We start from the raw sequence: 17,410 nt of genomic DNA, 5'->3' as shown, positions 1-17,410 counted from the left end.
TTATTACCAGGAAGGAAAGATTCCTAAGGATGGGCTCTCAGGCCATTCCACTCCCTTTCCTGGGAGCAGAGGCTAGGAGATGAGCATCCTCCAGAGTCCTTTGAGTACTGAAGGGAATTTAACAAGTTAACTTATAATCAGGGGCACTCCTGAGAGTTTTGAAAGGCAGATTAGAATGAAAGCCCAATTTCTGCTGTTTTAGCTGCTTCTGCTAGTAAGCACAGCCCTGCAGGTGTTGAATTTCTCTGAGGGAGGAGAGAGGACTAATTTTAAATCAAGTTCAAGTCTCTGGGTATTACATGGAATTGGATATTGTAAGATTTAAAATTATATAAATTGAGAACATATTTGCAACTTTGGGTTTTCATTATGAGATCAGAATGTGTGTGTGTATATATATATATATATATATATATATATATATATAATCTCCTAGCCTCTGCTCCCAGGAAAGGGAGTGGAATGGCCTGAGAGCCCATCCTTAGGAATCTTTCCTTCCTGGTAATAATTTGGAACCTGCTAATAATTAGTCCTATATATATATAGGACTACCTAAGTAGTCATGATAATCACAATGGTGTGATCACTCACCTAGAGCCAGACATCCTGCAATGTGAAGTCAAGTGGGCCTTAGAAAGCATCACTACGAACAAAGCTAGTGGATGTGATGGAATTCCAGTGGAGCTATTTCAAATCCTGAAAGATGATGCTGTGAAAGTGCTGCACTCAATATGCCAGCAAATTTGGAAAACTCAGCAGTGGCCACAGGACTGGAAAAGGTCAGTTTTCATTCCAATCCCTAAGAAAGGCAATCCCAAAGAATGCTCAAACTACCACACAATTGCACTCATCTTACACGCTAGTAAAGTAATGCTCAAAATTCTCCAAGCCAGGCTTCAGCAATACGTGAACCGAGAACTTCCAGATGTTCAAGCTGGTTTTAGAAAAGGCAGAGGAACCAGAGATCAAATTGCCAATATCCACTGGATCATTGAAAAAGCAAGAGAGTTCCAGAAAAACATCTATTTCTGCTTTATTGACTACGTCAAAGCCTTCGACTGTGTGGATCACAATAAGCTGTGGAAAATTCTGAAGGAGATGGGAATACCAGACCACCTGACCTGCCTCTTGAGAAACCTGTATGCAGGTCAGGAAGCAACAGTTAGAACTGGATATGAAACAACAGACTGGTTCCAAATAGGAAAAGGAGTACATCAAGGCTGTATATTGTCACCCTACTTATTTAACTTATATGCAGAGTACATCATGAGAAACGCTTGGCTAGAAGAAGCACAAGCTGGAATTAAGACTGCCAGGAGAAATATCAATAACCTCAGATATGCAGGTGACACCACCCTTATGGCAGAAAGTGAAGAGGAACTAAAAAGCCTCTTGATGAAAGTGAAAGAGGAGAGTGAAAAAGCTGGCTTAAAGCTCAACATTCAGAAAACAAAGATCATGGCATCTGGTCCCATCACCTCATGGGAAATAGATGGGGAAACAGTGGAAACAGTGTCAGACTTTATTTTTCGGGGGCTCCAAAATCACTGCAGATGGTGACTACAACCATGAAATTAAAAGACGCTTACTCCTTGGAAGGAAAGTTATAACCAACCTAGATAGCATATTAAAAAGCAGAGACATTACTTTGCCAACAAAGGTCCGTCTGGTCAAGGCTGTTTTTTCCAGTGGTCATGTATGGATGTGAGAGTTGGACTGTGAAGAAAGCTAAGCGCTGAAAAATTGATGCCTTTTGAACTGTGGTGTTGGAGAAGACTCTTGAGAGTCCCTTGGACTGCAAGGAGATCCAACCAGTCCATCCTGAAGGAGATAAGTCCTGGGTGTTCATTGGAAGGACTGATGCTGAAGCTGAAACTCCAATACTTTGGCCACCTGATGCGAAAGTTGACTCATCTGAAAAGACCCTGATGCCGGGAGGGATTGGGGGCAGGAGGAGAGGGGGACAACAGAGGATGAGATGGCTGGATGGCATCACCGACTTGATGGGCGTGAGTTTGAGTAAACTCCAGGAGTTTGTGATAGACAGGGAGGCCTGGCTTGCTGCGATTCATGGGGTCGCAAAGAGTCGGACACGACTGAGCAACTGAACTGAACTGAAGTAGTCATGTAGAAACAAGCGAACCACACCCCACTATGAATAACTTCTAAAGAGATGATAGTGAGCAACATAACATGGGTTCTGATTACATCTCCTTGAGTCCTGTTTGCTCACTTATTATAGAGACTTAATCTGGGGATCAATTTTCAATTGCTCTAGTGTTTTCCTTTTAACAGGCAAGCTAAATGTTGTTGTGATATTTGAAAATTATTTTGTTTGGACAAAAACACACCATATGGGGACTTCCCTAGTGGTCCAGTGGCTAAGAATCCACTTTCCAATGCAGGGGTTGTGGGTTTGATACCTGGTCTGGGAATGAAGATCCCACATGCTGTGAGGCAACAAGAGAAGCTCGTGTACTGCAGCAGAGACCCAGTACAGCAAAAAAAAAAAAAAAAAACCCATAGGAAACAAAACACATCCCAGGGACATTTCACCTATGTCTTTATTTGTTATATAGTTGGGAGTGGGAGGGTCCCTGAAGTCCATTTTTCAAATAGAAAAGGGACGATTAGAGTCTGTTTTTGTTTGTAAATTGATGGTTATCTTAGTAAAGTTACAAATCCATAGATCAAGCTTCCCATAATCTTTTAACCTTCAGTACTGTTTTATTTCATTTACAAACCTAATAAAATTTAACAGTCACTGTAATGGGTCTTTATCATTCACTTCATTTAATTTTCTTAAACATTTTAAGTGACTTTTATAAACTTAATATATGTGATTTTCAAGTCCTTCAACTATGTACAGGACTATGTAACTCATAAATATAGTAAGTTAACTTATTTTTATATTCCTTTCAAGTTAAACTTATAAGTCTAAATAATTTATTTGATTTTACAATTTAAGTTGAAATCACAAAACTAGTTTTTTATATTCTACTATGTTAAATTATGACTATTTTATATACTTATAGCACTAGATCCAAACAGTTCTTAAACATATCACACATTTTGATAGTATTAAAATATTAATGAAATAATACATTGTTTTTATACTTAATGCTAAATTTCCAATAATTAACAGGTATTCACCAACCTAAGAAAGTAAAATATCCCAAACAGATTGAGATGCACAGTAATCTGAGAATGCATGTATACCAGAGTGATATTCTTGAAAATTGTGATTTGAAAGATTACTTCATATGATGTCATATGCTCACACCAGAATTAACTTATCCTTCCCTGTTGGTTTGCCTCCCTTTTTCACTGGAGTCAGACTGTGATGAACACCATCCACTCACTGCTTTGTGTTTCTGAATGTTTCCTTAGCATAGACACCTGGAAAGTTACAACTGTTTTCCAGAACTCAATAAATATTTTCTGATTGCCTTTCCAATAGTCTGTCTCTAGTTTGCATCCCACTGAATACTGTATTATAACCGTCATTTCACCATATCCTCACCAGCACTGAATATCCTTCAGTCGTGTTGAACTCTTTGCAATCCCATGGAACTGTAGCTCGCCAGGCTCCTCTGTCCATTGGATTTCCCAGGCAGGGATACTGGAGTGGGTTGCCATTTCCTTCTCCAGGGGATCTTCCCGACCAGGGATCGAGCCCAGGTCTCCTGCATTGCAGGCGAACTCCACTGTCTGAGCTACCAGGGAAGCCCACGATCTTTATTACTATCATTTTTTTCATCATCATCATCACCACCATCATCATCTCTGCCAGTCTGCACGTGGGCAAAGGAAGTCTCAGTAGTTGGAGTTCACTTCTTTCGTTGTAAGTGCGGTTGAACGTGCTTTGAGTGCTAATTGTGCGTTGACCTTTCGAGATATCCCTCACCCAAGGGCTGGGATCCTGGCTGCTGGGGCCGACCAGCCGCAGGGCCAGGCCCGGTGGAGCCACGGCCATCCCGGACCCCACGGCCAGGGGGCGCTGCGACGCCAAGTCCTCCCGCCCCGTCCGGGTTGGCCTGGCCTGGGCTGGGCTGGGCCGAGTCGCGCTGGGCAGGGGCGGGCGGCTCGGTTGGAGGTGCGGGCTGAGAGCAAAGGTTGGTGTCTTTACGCTCCGACCTCAGCCGGAGGGCCCGCGGCATCATGACGGTGGGAGCCAGGCTCCGAAGCAAGGCGGCGGGCAGCCTCCCGCGCTGCGGGCCGCTGGCCCGGGGGCGAGGGCGGACGGAGGGGGACGAGGAGGCGGCCGCTATCCTGGAGCATCTGGAGAGCGGGGCGGAGGCGGCGGAGAGCGAGGCGAGCGTCCGGCGCCCGGAGTCCCGGGGCGCGCGGAGGGTGCACCTCGCCGTCCTCCCAGAGCGCTACGAGCCGCTGGAGGAGCAGGTGCCGAGCGAGAAGCCCAAGAGGTACCGGAAGAAGCTGAAGAAGTGTGGCAAGGTAGGCATTCCGCCGCCCCCAGTACCCTGGGTCGGGCATCCCGACGGAGAGCCGGAGTCCGATCCCCACAGCTGGACGCTCTCAGCCTCTCTGCCCTGCTCCCGCGCCCGCCCCCGCCATTCTCTCCTGGAGCCCCGAAACGGCTCCGTGAACTGGGCAGTGGGGCGAAAGGGACTGCGGAGAGGGATCGGAACTAAACGAGAGGTTTCCTTGCGCACAGCTCCCCGGCTTCCCCCATGCTGGAGGGTGAATAACGTTCTCAAGGGTCGACTACCAGGTGGTTCTTGTCCTAGGGGTGTCTTCCCACTCCCCGGGGTAGTCGGGAGGACAGGAATCAGTGTCCCTGTTTTACAGATGGGAACACTGAAGAATTAGCGAGTTTCGGTGACTTGTAGAACATGGCCCAGTTGGAAAGCAGAGAGTTACAGCCCAGTTTATCTGTTTTCCAGCAACATCCTCTCAAGGACATCCCACTAGCGGAGAATTGTTGGCCTTGTTCCCCCTAAATATTCTCAAGGTGATTTCCAGGGCCTCGGAGCGCAACAGTCCCTAAGTATTCTACTCGTTGAATCTACTTTTCGCCTTGTGTGTTTCTCTGCAAACATACTGTCACTTGCCTGGGGGTGGGGGGTGGGGTGAGGGGGTGACAGAGAGAGAATATGAATATGGGATACAACGGCAGTTTCTTTCTCAGAGATCAAAGCCACAGAGCTACTCCCAAGTTCTTCTGCTTGGAAACCCTTAAAGATACTGCTGCCTCTGGCGCCTGGAGTTGGACAAGGCAACCCAGAAGAAAATCAGAGAACTCAGTCTGTCTTGGCCAGAGGGCAGGGGCTCCACCTCATCATTGTCCCTCCAGTTATCTGTGCCCTCTGGCAATCTCTTATCATCCCTGAAACTGACCAGGCTCCACACCTAGCAACTGAGCTTTGTCATCTTCTTTTAAGGTGTGTCAGCAGCTTTGGGACCAGTAAACAAGTAGGCAGTGGTAAAGTATATTAATAAATGTATGTTAGTCAAAAGTATAAAATTGGAACTTTCAGGCTTAGAGTCATGCAAGGATGAATCATCCTTTTTCCTTTTTTCCCAGTTGAGCACCAAAAAAGTCATTTTTTGCCTCAGTTGGTGAACTGATACATGTGTGAATCCCAGCTCAGAGGCTGGCTGAGCTGAAGATGCTTTGGGAGTTCTAACGATGTGCCAGACGTAGTGCTGAGCATTAGAGATCTAAAATGGGTATGATGTAGTCATGCCCTAGCAGAGTCTTCCCGGGAGACGCTGGCCTATGGGTCACCCTGGAGCTACATGGCAAGAGCCTCGGCATTTTATCTTCAGGAACGAGGTTGTAAAGGCAAGTTTCTCAGATCAGTGGTGACATGCAAACTGGTCACAGAAGGATGAGTCAGGGTTTCACAGGTTAATGATGAGATACTAGTTCACGTTCACTAGTGTGATTATTATTAGAAAAAAAAAACAGAAAATAGCAAGTGTTGGTGAGGATGTGGAAAATTTGATTTCTTGTGAGTTGCTGGTGGAAATGTAAAATGGGGCAGCTGCTGTGGAAAACAATTTAGCATTTCCTCAAAAAATTAAACACAGAACTAACATATGGCTACTGTATAAATACACGAAAAGGACCTACTGTATAGCACAGGAAACTATACTCAATATCTTGTAATGACCTATAATGGAAAAGAATCTGAAAAAGGGTATATATATACATACATATATATATATTGGTAGCACTGTGCTAAAGAATCTGCCTGCCAGTGCAAGAGATGAAGGAGACTTGGGTTCGATCCCTGGGTCGGGAAGATCCCCTGGAGGAGGAAATGGCAACCTGCTCCAGTATTTTTGCCTGGAAAATTCCATGGACAGAGGCGGCTGGCAGGCTACAAGTCCATGGAGTTACAAAGAGTTGAACACAACTGAGCACTCATACACTCATGCACACCCACACACACACCATATGTAATGGTACTTACAGTAATTCTACTCCTAGGTATATACCCAAAAGAACTGAAAATAGGTACTCAAAGCAATATATATGTATGCATGTTCACATCACAATAGCTGAAGAGTGGCAACTACTAAAATGTCCATCAACTGATAAGTGGATAAACAACACATAGTACACATACACAGTGAAATATTATTCAGCCATAAAAAGGAATCAAGTACATGCTACAACATGGATAAAACACGGTGCTAGTTGAAAGCAGCCAGACACACAAGGTCACATATCATGTATGATTCCATTTATATAAAATATCCAGAATAGGTAAATCCAGAGAGACAGAAGCCAGATGGTTGCTTGCCAGGGACTGGAGGGAAGGAGAAATGCAGAGCGACTGCTTGCTTAATGTGTGTGGGTTTGCCTTTGGGGATGATGAAAATATTTAGAAGTAGATAGAAGTGGTGGTTGCATACTGTTGTGAATGTGCTCAATGCCACTGAGTTGTTCACTTGACAATGGTCAACTTTTACATTATGTGAATTTCACCTCTCCTTAACAAAAAAAACAAGAAAGAATTCCACCAGATAGAAAAAGGATGGGGTACAGGGCAGAGTGCTAGCAGAAGTGAGACAGTGACAGCTCTGCAGGGTCACACGCTGGTTCAGTAGACCAGGAAGCCAGGTGAGGACACTGTCCTGTTAGAGGTGGATATGCTCTTTCTGCCCCTCAACTCCCAGGGTGCAAATGAGCCACCACTCTTTGTTGAAAATCCATGAGACTAGCCAAGGCTCAGCTCGAAATGTAGGGAGGTACACCAGGCAAAATTTATCTCACTTGGGTCAGGGGCATAAGAAGTGACCTGCAGATAGCTCCATGGAAGGGCGAAGAAAGTTCCTTTCTATCTTTTAGGCACTCATCCAGGTGCTTTCCTGCTTCTCTTTTTTGGAAAAAAAAAAAAAGTACTTCTTTATGATTGGCTGTGTTGGGTCTTTGTTGCTGTGCTCGGGCTTCTGTCTAGACTTGGCGAGAAGGAGCTGCTCTCTAGTCGTGGTCTGAAGCCTTCTTGCTGCGGTGACTTGTCTTGTTGCAGAGCACGGGCTCTAAGGCAGTTGGGCTTCAGCAGTTGTGGTGCACCGGCTTATTGCTCTGAAGCATGTGTTATCTTCCTGGACCGGGGATCGAGCTGGTGTCCCCTGCATTGCAAGGCAGATTCTTAACCACTGGACCACCAAGAAAGGCCCCCTGCTTCTGAGTACAGAAAGCTGTTTGGCTTTTGTGAACTGTCCTAGGATAGGCACCCCCACCCTCTGCTAACCCTTGGCTCTGAGTAGGGTCACCCCAGGGCTGTTCTGGGTCCAGCCTCTGGCAGGAAGCTCTGGGCTCCGAAGGCTGGGTGCCTGGGACTCTTGGTGGTCAGGGGCCCCAGTTAATTTCGAAGTAACAGAATATTCAGATGGAGCCTGGGTTGCTGGGAAAGTGCCCGTTTTCTGAGTGTGGGAGGCGGAAGTACTTCTTTGCTCTGACAGTCTGCCCGAAGCTCCGTGGCGCACACAACGTGCCATAGCTCTGACTCTTCTTAACGACCTTGGAAAGCCCACAGACTCCTGTTATGCACTGAAGGAAACTGGAGTTTCAGGAAGTTCAGCTCGTTGTTCAAGGCCGCACAGCTTGAGAGAAGCCAAGCTGGGCATCAGGACCTTCCCTGGCCTCTGGCTGTGCGGAAGCAGTTAGGATGGAGGGAGGAGGGGGGTAAGAGCACCTAACCCCAAACTTAGGTTCAAATAGTAGGTCATCACCTTGCCCAGGCACCTCTGAGAGCCACAGGGAGAGGTCTGGGTGAAGAAAGTTACTAAATTTTGTTAATCGGGCCACTTGAAGGGAGTTGGAGAGGGAAAACACAGGGTGTGGAATGACCTTGAGCTCAAGAGGGTCTTGTCCCCACGTCTAAGTAGAGGGTTAGGACATGGGCCTTTGAGCCGGATCGCCAGGTACAAGTTGTGCCCCTCCTCCTGCTGGTTGTGTGACCTTGGGCCCAGCTCTCCTTCTGCCTTGGTTTCCTCTCTGTCACATGGGCTGTGGTAAGGACTGAATGAGTTCATCCACGCAGAGGTCTTAGAATGCACCTGGAGCGTGATGATGGTTCTGTGACTGTTGGCTGTTTTCTAAGAGATGGAGGAGAGGCTCTATATGACTGGTTGTTTTCTGATTTTGTTTAATGAGCTGTATCTCAGGGGGAAAAAAATCAGCTCCCTGGAGAAGGAGATGGCAACCCACTCCAGTATTCTTGCCTGGAGAATCCCATGGACAGTGGAGCCTGACGGCTACATACAGTCAGTCCACAGGATCACAAAGAGCTGGACATGACTGAGCGACTGACACTTAGCTGACAAGCCACCTCAGCTTTGTGCCTGGGATGTGAAGGCTGGATTTTATATTACAGGGAAAAAGACCTTTGTTGAGAACTGGTTTCCTTTTGGAAACTAGAGGTGGCAGGGAATCCATGACATCTTTGGGGATTAGTTGAATGCCTAGGAGCCCCTAGAAAAGTCACATTCCCTGTATTAGATTCCCTGTAACAGAGTAACCACAAATAGAGTGATTTAAGACGACACAAACTTCCTCTCCTACAGTCCTGGAGACCAGAAGTCCAAAATCGGCCTTTCTGAGCTACCATCGGCAGGCTGAATCCTTCAGGAGGCTCCAGGGGAAAACCGTTTCTTTGTTCTTTTCAGTTTCTAAAGGTGCACCCCCTCCCCGCCACCCCGCTCCACCTTCAAGGCTACTGGCATGGCATCTGCAGATCTCTTTCTCTCTGTCCTTCTGCTTCTGTCACTATAGTGCCTCTCTCTGAGTCCTCCAGAATCACTTTTATAAGACTGGCTGTTCTTATTTGGATCCTTTTATTAATAAAGATATAAGAATCCTTATAATGATCGGGTTCCCCAAGATAATCCATAATCCATGGTAGTCCCTCCAATTCAAGATCCGTCGTTAATTGACATCTGCAAAGTCCCTTTTGCCAAATGAGGTGGCCTGTACACAAATTCTGGGCATTAGGACTCAGGCATTATCCTGAAGAAGGCATTATCCAACCCTCCACACTGTCCTGTGATTCCTCCAGGCCCCTCTGCCCTTCTGAAAGATCATTTGGTTTAAAAAAGCTCTACTTGGACCAAAGATTGCAAAATCTGCTCCATCCAGGGACACTGAATTGGTCGATGGTAATATTTTGCATTTCTTTGCATCACATTTTCAAGTTCTGTGTTTTGACTATGTTCTAGCTAATGAGCTATTTTAGTAACATCTTTTTCTCATTGGCAAAGATGAAGTGACAAGCAGTTTTTTAAAAATAGCAGGCAGAAGGAAGTGGATGTACAAATACCCATAATGTCAAGTTTAATGTAGGCTGTCCATGATTCTAGGGGCTTTGCTTCTAAAGGGTGCTCTGGACTGTTACAGTTTTTGTTGTTATTTCAAACAGGTAAGTAAAATTCTCCCACTGAATCTTATCACACATTTGTAGAGATGTATCTTTTAGCAGCATCACCTCCCTACATACACCCTAATGTCCCATTGAGAAGTTGATGACACAGTGTCCCAGGAATCAGTGTCTAAAGAAGCCATAAAATTACCATCATCTCCCAGAACTCCTCCTTTGGTCTGAGAGCAACCAAAGGAAATACCCAGGCCCTTTCTGGGTACTGGGCATGCAGCATTGAGCAGGACCTCTTTCTGTTATCCCAAGGTCGATGAAAGCCAAAATAAGCCAGAAATCATAGGAAAGTACAGTCTTAAGAAACTTCCCTGAACAGATAATGAAACATCTTAGATTTTAAAATTACTACCACAAACCTAAACTACTATAAAGTAAAAAGAAGCAGAGGTTATTTTCCAATAAAACTAGCTGATCTTTGGGGGCATTTGTCCTGCCTGATTTGGTCCCAGGCACTGTTCTAGTGGGCTTCGCTCGTAAAGAACCTGCCTGCCAATGCAAAAGACAAGGATTCTATCCCTGGGTTGGGAAAATCTGCTGGAGAAGGAAGTGGCTACCCACTTCAGTATTCTTGTCTGGGAAATCGCATGGATAGAGGAGCCTAGTGGGCTGCAGTCCATGGGGGTCTCAAGAGAGTCAGACACAGCTTAGCAAGTAAGCAACAACTGTTCTAAGTATTTTCCTTGCATAAACCCGTTTAATCTTCTTTACCCAGTGAGGTGGTTACCAAGTATTCCCATTTTATAGGTGAAGACACTAAGACCAAGGAAGGTTAAGTAAGTGACGGGGTGGACTTTAAGCCCAGGCTACAAGCAACTGCAAGGTTACATCTGCCTTCCTGAAAGAAGGGAAGTGTATGTGGGGGTGAAGGACACAGACCCTGAGATGAGATTTCTTTGGGATTGAAGTTCAGCTCTGCCTCTCACCAGCTGTATAATCACAAATAAACTCAACTCCTTGGTGCTTCCTTCTTGTTGAAGCCTAATAACCAAAGGCCTCTAGGAACATATGTGTCGCCAGTCCAAGTTAGATTTGCCTATTTGTTGTAGCAAGGAAGAGTGTTTGCCAGAGGAATCAGGAAGCCTCAAAAAGTAGAGACCTCAAATAGGTAAATATTTGAGTAGGAGCCAAAGATATAAATTTGGAATTTATCAGCATACAGGAAATACTCAAAGTCATTGGAAATGGATGACACCGCCTGTGGAGAAATTCTAGGCCAAAACATGTTTTAAAATAAAGAATAAGGAACAGTACTGAAGAATAACATTTTTAAAGTTTGGTTGAAAGAATAATCCCGTGAAGAAACCTGAGGAGGGCCATAAAAAAAAAGAACAAACTAATGCCATTTGCAACAACAGGTGTGGACCTAGAGATTATCATACTAAGTGAAATAAGTCAGAGACAAATATCATATGATGCCACTTATATGTGCGGCTTCCCTTGTGGCTCAGCTGGTAAAGAATCTGCCTGCAATTCAGGAGACCTGGGTTCGATCCTTGGGTTGGGAAGATCCCCTGGAGAAGGGAAAGGCTGCCCACTCCAGTATTCTGGCCTGGAGAATTCCATGGACTACAGTCCATGGGGTTGCAAAGAGTCGGACAAGACAGAGTGACTTTCACTTTCACTTTTGTATGTGGAAGCTAAAAAAAAAAGATAACAAATGAACTTATTTACAAAACAAATAAATTCACAGGCATAGAAAACAAGCTTATGGTTACCAAGAGGGGAAGAGGGATAAGTTAGAAATTTTGAATTAGCATATACACTACTGCACATAAAATAGATAAACAACAAGAACTTACCCTATAACACAGGGAACCATATTCAATATCTTATAATGACCTATAATGGAAAAAAATCTGAAAAAGACTATATCTATATAGATGGATATATATATATATATCCTTTTTACAGTGTTTCAGACATACAGCAAATGATTCTGTTTTATGTATACATATATATGTATATATGTATACATATGTGTGTATATATATATATATATATATATGGCCTGGACAATCCCCATGGACAGAGGAGCCTGGCCAGCTACAGTCCAGAGGGTCGCAAAGAGTTGGACACAACTGAGTGACTAAGCAGGGCACACACATATATCTATTTATATATAGAACTGAATCACTTTGCTGGATATCTGAAACATTGTAAATCAACTATACTTCAATTTTAAAAAATAGAAAAGAGAGCTTAAGAAGGCTTCATGTGAGGTAAGGGAAAAATCACAATGACTGTTTCATGAGGTGTCCAAAGCGGGCAAGAGTCAGGGGGAAGACAGAAAGGTGCTCGTTGGCTCAGGCCACATGGCGGTGGCAGATGGCGATGACCAAGCCGTCCTGGATGGGTCAGGGTAGAGGAGGAAGGAATAAGAGGAGGGCACGTGGAGGCAGTATGTGCCGATGACCCTCTCCATTGGTTTGGCGTGACCCGGGCAGGACCTAGAGAAGGCCGTGGCGTCGAGGGGACAGCTGAACGTGTGTGTAAGCTAAGGGGGATGATCCAGTGGGGAGGAAGAGGGTGATGATGTTGGAGAAGGGAAAGCTGAGGGAAGGGGGAAGAGCGTGCCAGCAGCAAGTGTCAAGGGAATGGCCTCAGGGGTACTTTTTCCCACTGGGACACGGCAAGGCGGGAGGAGAGGTCAGGGCAGGTGTAGACAGTGGTAGAGGATGACTGGCTTCCCCAGTGACTTCTGAGTCTTTCAGTGAGAGATAAAGCGGGGTCATCTAATGAGGGTATGGACACAGTGTGTGTTCGTGTGCACTGGGGGCTTGTGGAGAAAGGAAGCGGTAAGAAATCGTACCTGGGAGAGAGGGACAGTCAGCCTACTGGACTGACAGACCAGGCTGGTCAGGCAGTGTTGGTGTCAAAGTGAGGCTTGCAGTTGTGATTAGGGATCCAACTGGTCCAACAGGGATCCAAGTGTTCATTCGAGCTGGAAACACTGAGGACAGAGAGACAAGATGTGTGATGATGTCCAGGTCACCTACCAGGTCTCCATGCTGTTGTCATGGAGACAAAAGTTGGGGGTGGCGGGAGAAGCGGGGAGGGGCAACAGCACAGTCAGTGTTAGTTGGTGCTTCTGGTCTTCATTTCTCTCTTGCCACTCCACTTGAATCCCTGGGATGCCCTCTGACCAGCACCAAGCCTTGAAGACAAGGAGGATGAAGAATGGATACCAAGAAAGTAAGGCCCAGTCCTTACCTTTAAAGAGTGTAGAATTGTATCAGGAACCCCAAACCACGGGCGCAACAGTGACAGAGCTGTGGAAGACTTTAGAGACCCAAAATGTGGGTCAGACGGGGCGTGTCCTGGGGTTAGAGGGAGGACTGGGTGGGCTTTCAGGTCAGATGAATGAAGGAAAACTTGACCCAGCCCTCCTCCAATCTAGTGACTTCACTTGGACAGAGGAGAGTGGGCTTTGTTTTGAATAATACAACACTATTGGTTTGGTTTAAATTTTTAAAAATATTTATTTGGCTGTGCCAGGTCTTCATTGTGACGTGTGGGATCTAGTTCCCTGACTAGGGATTGAACCCAGACCTCCAGCATTGGGAGGGTGGAGTCTCAGCCACTGGACCACCCCTGGTTTGGTTCTAGAACTAGCAGCTTCACGGCTGTCTCCAAGAAGATCTTTGAATTATCTGGAAACTTGTGGGGCTGGAAAGCCCTTGACAAGGTGCTAATGTGTGTTCTGATGGGGTTCCATGTGGGGTGGCAGAGACGTGGGAAATTGCTGACTTGCTCATTTGCCCTGGGAAAGTGAGGCAAGATGACTCTGTATGTATGGCACCATTGTGCGTGAAAGATTACAAAGTTGCCTCATCTCACCCTTTGCTTTTCTCCTCTGTTCCTAAAAATAGAACGTTGGGAAGTTTATCACCAAAGGATGCCGCTACATCGTGATTGGCCTGCAGGGATTTGCCGCTGCCTACTCCGCCCCGTTCGGCGTGGCCACCAGCGTGGTGTCTTTCGTCCGCTAGTGGGAGCTGCCAGGGCGGACCCCGCAAAAATAATCGGAAGCCTCTGTTCTGGGAACAGTGCGAACCCAGGAGCATTTCAGACTTGAACCCACAAAATACTCAGAAGAGAAAAAACTGTCTTGGCTGAATCGGATGAATGTTATGGATGAGTCATCCCCATCCATCTGCTGAGCTTCCATACCTCTCGGACACAGGTGGCCCTGGTGGACAATCCTGCAGAGAATTAGTCTGAGGTCAGGTTTGGGATTAGCAAGAGTTTGCTAAAACTGGAGCTACCCATGAAAGATGGCAGGGGGTGGCTGAGAGGCAAATACTTGGCAAGTGCTCTGGGTGGGCAGCAGAGTGGTGATTAAGGGTGGGGTGGGGGGTGGGGGATTTTGATTTGGAGTGAGCCAATTTGCTCGATTCTGGAAAGTTCTCAGGCAGACAGAGCTCCCAGCCCCTGGCTGCCTCGGTTCTGAGGGCACCCAAGGAACTGTTTATTCCTAAAGTCATTCCCCCCATCTCCTTTCTGCACTCCTTTGCCACCAGAAGTTTAATTACAGGCTTGAGAAGAAGGGAGAAAGAAAAATCTCTTTGAAGGCTACGATGCTTTGAAAACCATGTTGACACTGTGTCATGACTGTTTCAAGTAGATGAAGGCTTGTCACTTTCACCTTCTCTGACATGAATGTGCAGGTGGTGATGAGGGAAGGAGGATCAGCAAGTTCAAGTGCAGGTTGTTTGAGGGATGGAGGGCTCTTAAGCACTGCCGGGCCCAGTCCAGCCCATTCTGGCCCGGCCACATGTGGGGCTGGCCAGGCCCACCTGCAGGCAGATAACCAGCTGAGGTCTTGGACTTCCTGACCCAGCTACAAGGTACCATCAGCCCCGTCATCTTTGGCATCAAACCGACAGTGGGTGCTCTGTCTTGGGAGAGAAACAGCTAGAAAGGAAAGTGTATTATTTAGAAAAGGAACCAGAAAGTAGGAGAAGGTATGAAGGAAGCAGAAGAAGGATGCTGGATGAGAGAAGTGGAAGCACTGGGACCAGGTCTGGGTTATCAGTGTTGGAAAGTCTTAGGCTCTGGATGTGGGCGAGGGGAGGCTAGGTGGTCAGAGGTGCCATGCTGATGCTTCTAGACCCTCTGAGGCCCGTGAGCTCACATTGGCTGCCCTTGGAGTAGCCTTTCCTCTCCTGTGTTGCCCAATTTGACATCTCAGCTGGATTCAAAAAGTTGGGGTGGATGAGAGTCCTCGACCTGGAGGATGATCTGTGGACTGCCACTGAGGCATCGGATAGGGAGGTGCCCACTGCCAACCCCCACCACAGGCCCCTGTTCGGACCTGGTTTCCAGAATAATAATTTCCAGTTTGAAATAGTTATTACGAACTGGTCTGCAGGCCTGGTGACGACACCTACTTGTTGCTCCGTGAAGTTTTCCCGGGGAATGAAGGCTCAGTGCCCACGCTTCACCCGTCAAACCCAGCCAGGTGGCACCAGGAAGTGGAGAAGGTTGGAAGGCAGACAGACAGATGGACAGAAAGAGGAATGAGTGGAGGGGAGAGCGTTGTAGCTGTGAAGCTAGATTCTGCTTCACGTCCTGGAGGCTCATCATTGAAGGTGAGCTGGGACCTAATTCCTGCATCATTCATATTTGTGAAGAAAAGAGACTAGAAATGGCCCTGTATAAGCGCCAACGGCACATTTTTACACACGTAAGATAATTATAGCGTGCCTGGCCACACTGGGAGTCATGGAGGAGACATCAGTGGAAAGAAAAGCACAGCTTCGTTTAGTGGGAAAGAGTCAGGACTGCTGATCACAGGAAAGGCAGATGGGGGGAAGGAGCCTGTGTGGGTTGGGAGCACGCCTTCCTGGTGGCCCAGCGCTGCTGACTTGTCCCAGAGAACCCTGTTGAGTTTCTCGGGGGACCTCGAGTGTGACCTGGGAGGGACAAGAGCGGCCGAGGGCGAGCCTCCCACCCCAGCCCCAAGTTAGAGACACAGTAAGGCCAAACACATTTGGCCCCGATGTTTTGGAATTCTGGTTAAGAATTAACCCAGAAATTTCAAAAGTCGAAACTTCCGAGAACCATCCCTGTGAAGGTCTGTGCACAGAAGATGAACCACTCTCAACAGTCACTCAGCTGAGTTGTCATTTCCTCCGAGACAGGATACCCATGCTGCAGCGTACCTTTCTGCCTTTTCTTTCGCTTCAGCTTTTTGTTTTTTAATATCAGCATCCACATTCTACTGAAAATTGAGTTTTAGAGCTTTCTCTTTACATAATTGACCAAGAGGCTTCTTTTGTATGCTTTTCTCGTCATAGTCTGTAAATAAAAGACCTGATTTGTCTAATGTTTCTGTGTGCGAGGTCTTTCTCCTCCACCCCAGAGAGTGAGGGACACCTCCCTGGGGCTCCTGGCAGGAGCCCCTGGCTTCTCCCCAAGACCAAGGGGAGGGGGAGGGACCCTGACTCCCTGGACACGAGGTGAGACGGGGGGTGAGTTCTCCAGAAGCTCAATAGAAGAGGTGTCTGTGTAGGAGCCTCAGCTCATGCATTTGTTAAAAATGAAGATTTTCAGAACCTCCGGTTTGGATTTAGAGAGTCTAGAGTGGGGCCAGGAATCTGCATTTTCTACCACAGTCTAGAAGACTCTGAAGCAGCCACTGCTCTGGCTGAACTGGGAGATGCTGGTGCCAGGGACAGCTGCAGGCGGCATGGGCCAGTGGGCTCCAAGATGGGACCTGGGGTCAGTCAGGTGCCAATGCTTGATGAGCCCAGGAAGCATGCACACTCACTCAGCCCTACCGGAGCATCTGGACAAGCTGTCATTACCCATCCAGGCAGGGTAGGGGCCACGCGTGTCAACCCACCTTGAGGCTTAGGACAAAGCAGAAGCCAGATCCCCGAGGTCTTCCGTTGCCTTGGACCCACCCATACTGGCCCCCTGCCCAGCACCTGGGCTTTGTCACAGAAGCTCCCGCTGGTTTCCGTGACCAAGAAGCGCCCTGAAGCAGGACTTGAACTCCCACCTCCCTGTGCATCCACCAGCATTCCTCCTGGGCATGCAGTGCCCTCAGCAGGAGGTGGTTGTGGGGCTGGGAAGCCATCAATGCAATTTTAGATTCAGGCAGCTGCTGTGACAGGTTTTGCACCTGTCATGCCTCCCCTACCCCCCTGCAAGAGCAGAGATGAACTGGCTTTAACTTTGTGAGGCCAGCATCCCCCAAAATGTTGTGAAATGGTTATAGATGTTCCTGTAAACTTATTTTATAATGCCATGCCCTCCTCCAGGGGGTCTTCCCAACCCAGGGAGTCAAACCAGTGTCTCCTGCAGCTCCTGCATTGCAGGTAGATTCTTTACCGCTGAGACACCGGGGAAGCTGAATACAAATTATACACAGTGTTAGAAGAAAACAAATGCTCTCAGAACCTTGTACAGACTGCATTTGAGAGGCTCCATGATTCTTCCAAAAGCATAGGTGGTTCCTGAGTAAGAAAAGCTCAAACTCCCTGACCACTCACAGT

General features: G+C 47.0%; 1 protein-coding gene across 1 annotated transcript; it reads left to right on the top strand.

Annotated features, from left to right (window-relative positions):
• Window positions 1-4,012: 4,012 nt before the first annotated feature.
• C11H1orf115 (chromosome 11 C1orf115 homolog) lies at window positions 4,013-16,236 on the top strand. The gene is made up of 2 exons (XM_020892531.2): window positions 4,013-4,455; window positions 13,778-16,236. Exons 1-2 carry the CDS (start codon window positions 4,162-4,164, stop codon window positions 13,895-13,897), a joined length of 414 nt encoding a protein of 137 aa, XP_020748190.2. The 5' UTR covers window positions 4,013-4,161; the 3' UTR covers window positions 13,898-16,236.
• The last annotated feature ends 1,174 nt before the right edge of the window (window positions 16,237-17,410 follow it).

This window comes from Odocoileus virginianus, chromosome 11, assembly GCF_023699985.2.
Source record: "Odocoileus virginianus isolate 20LAN1187 ecotype Illinois chromosome 11, Ovbor_1.2, whole genome shotgun sequence".
In the NCBI taxonomy this organism is placed as follows: Eukaryota; Metazoa; Chordata; class Mammalia; order Artiodactyla; family Cervidae; genus Odocoileus; species Odocoileus virginianus.
The sequence above is the reverse complement of the archived record's forward strand: the minus strand, read 5'-3'. Positions and strand labels throughout refer to the sequence as shown.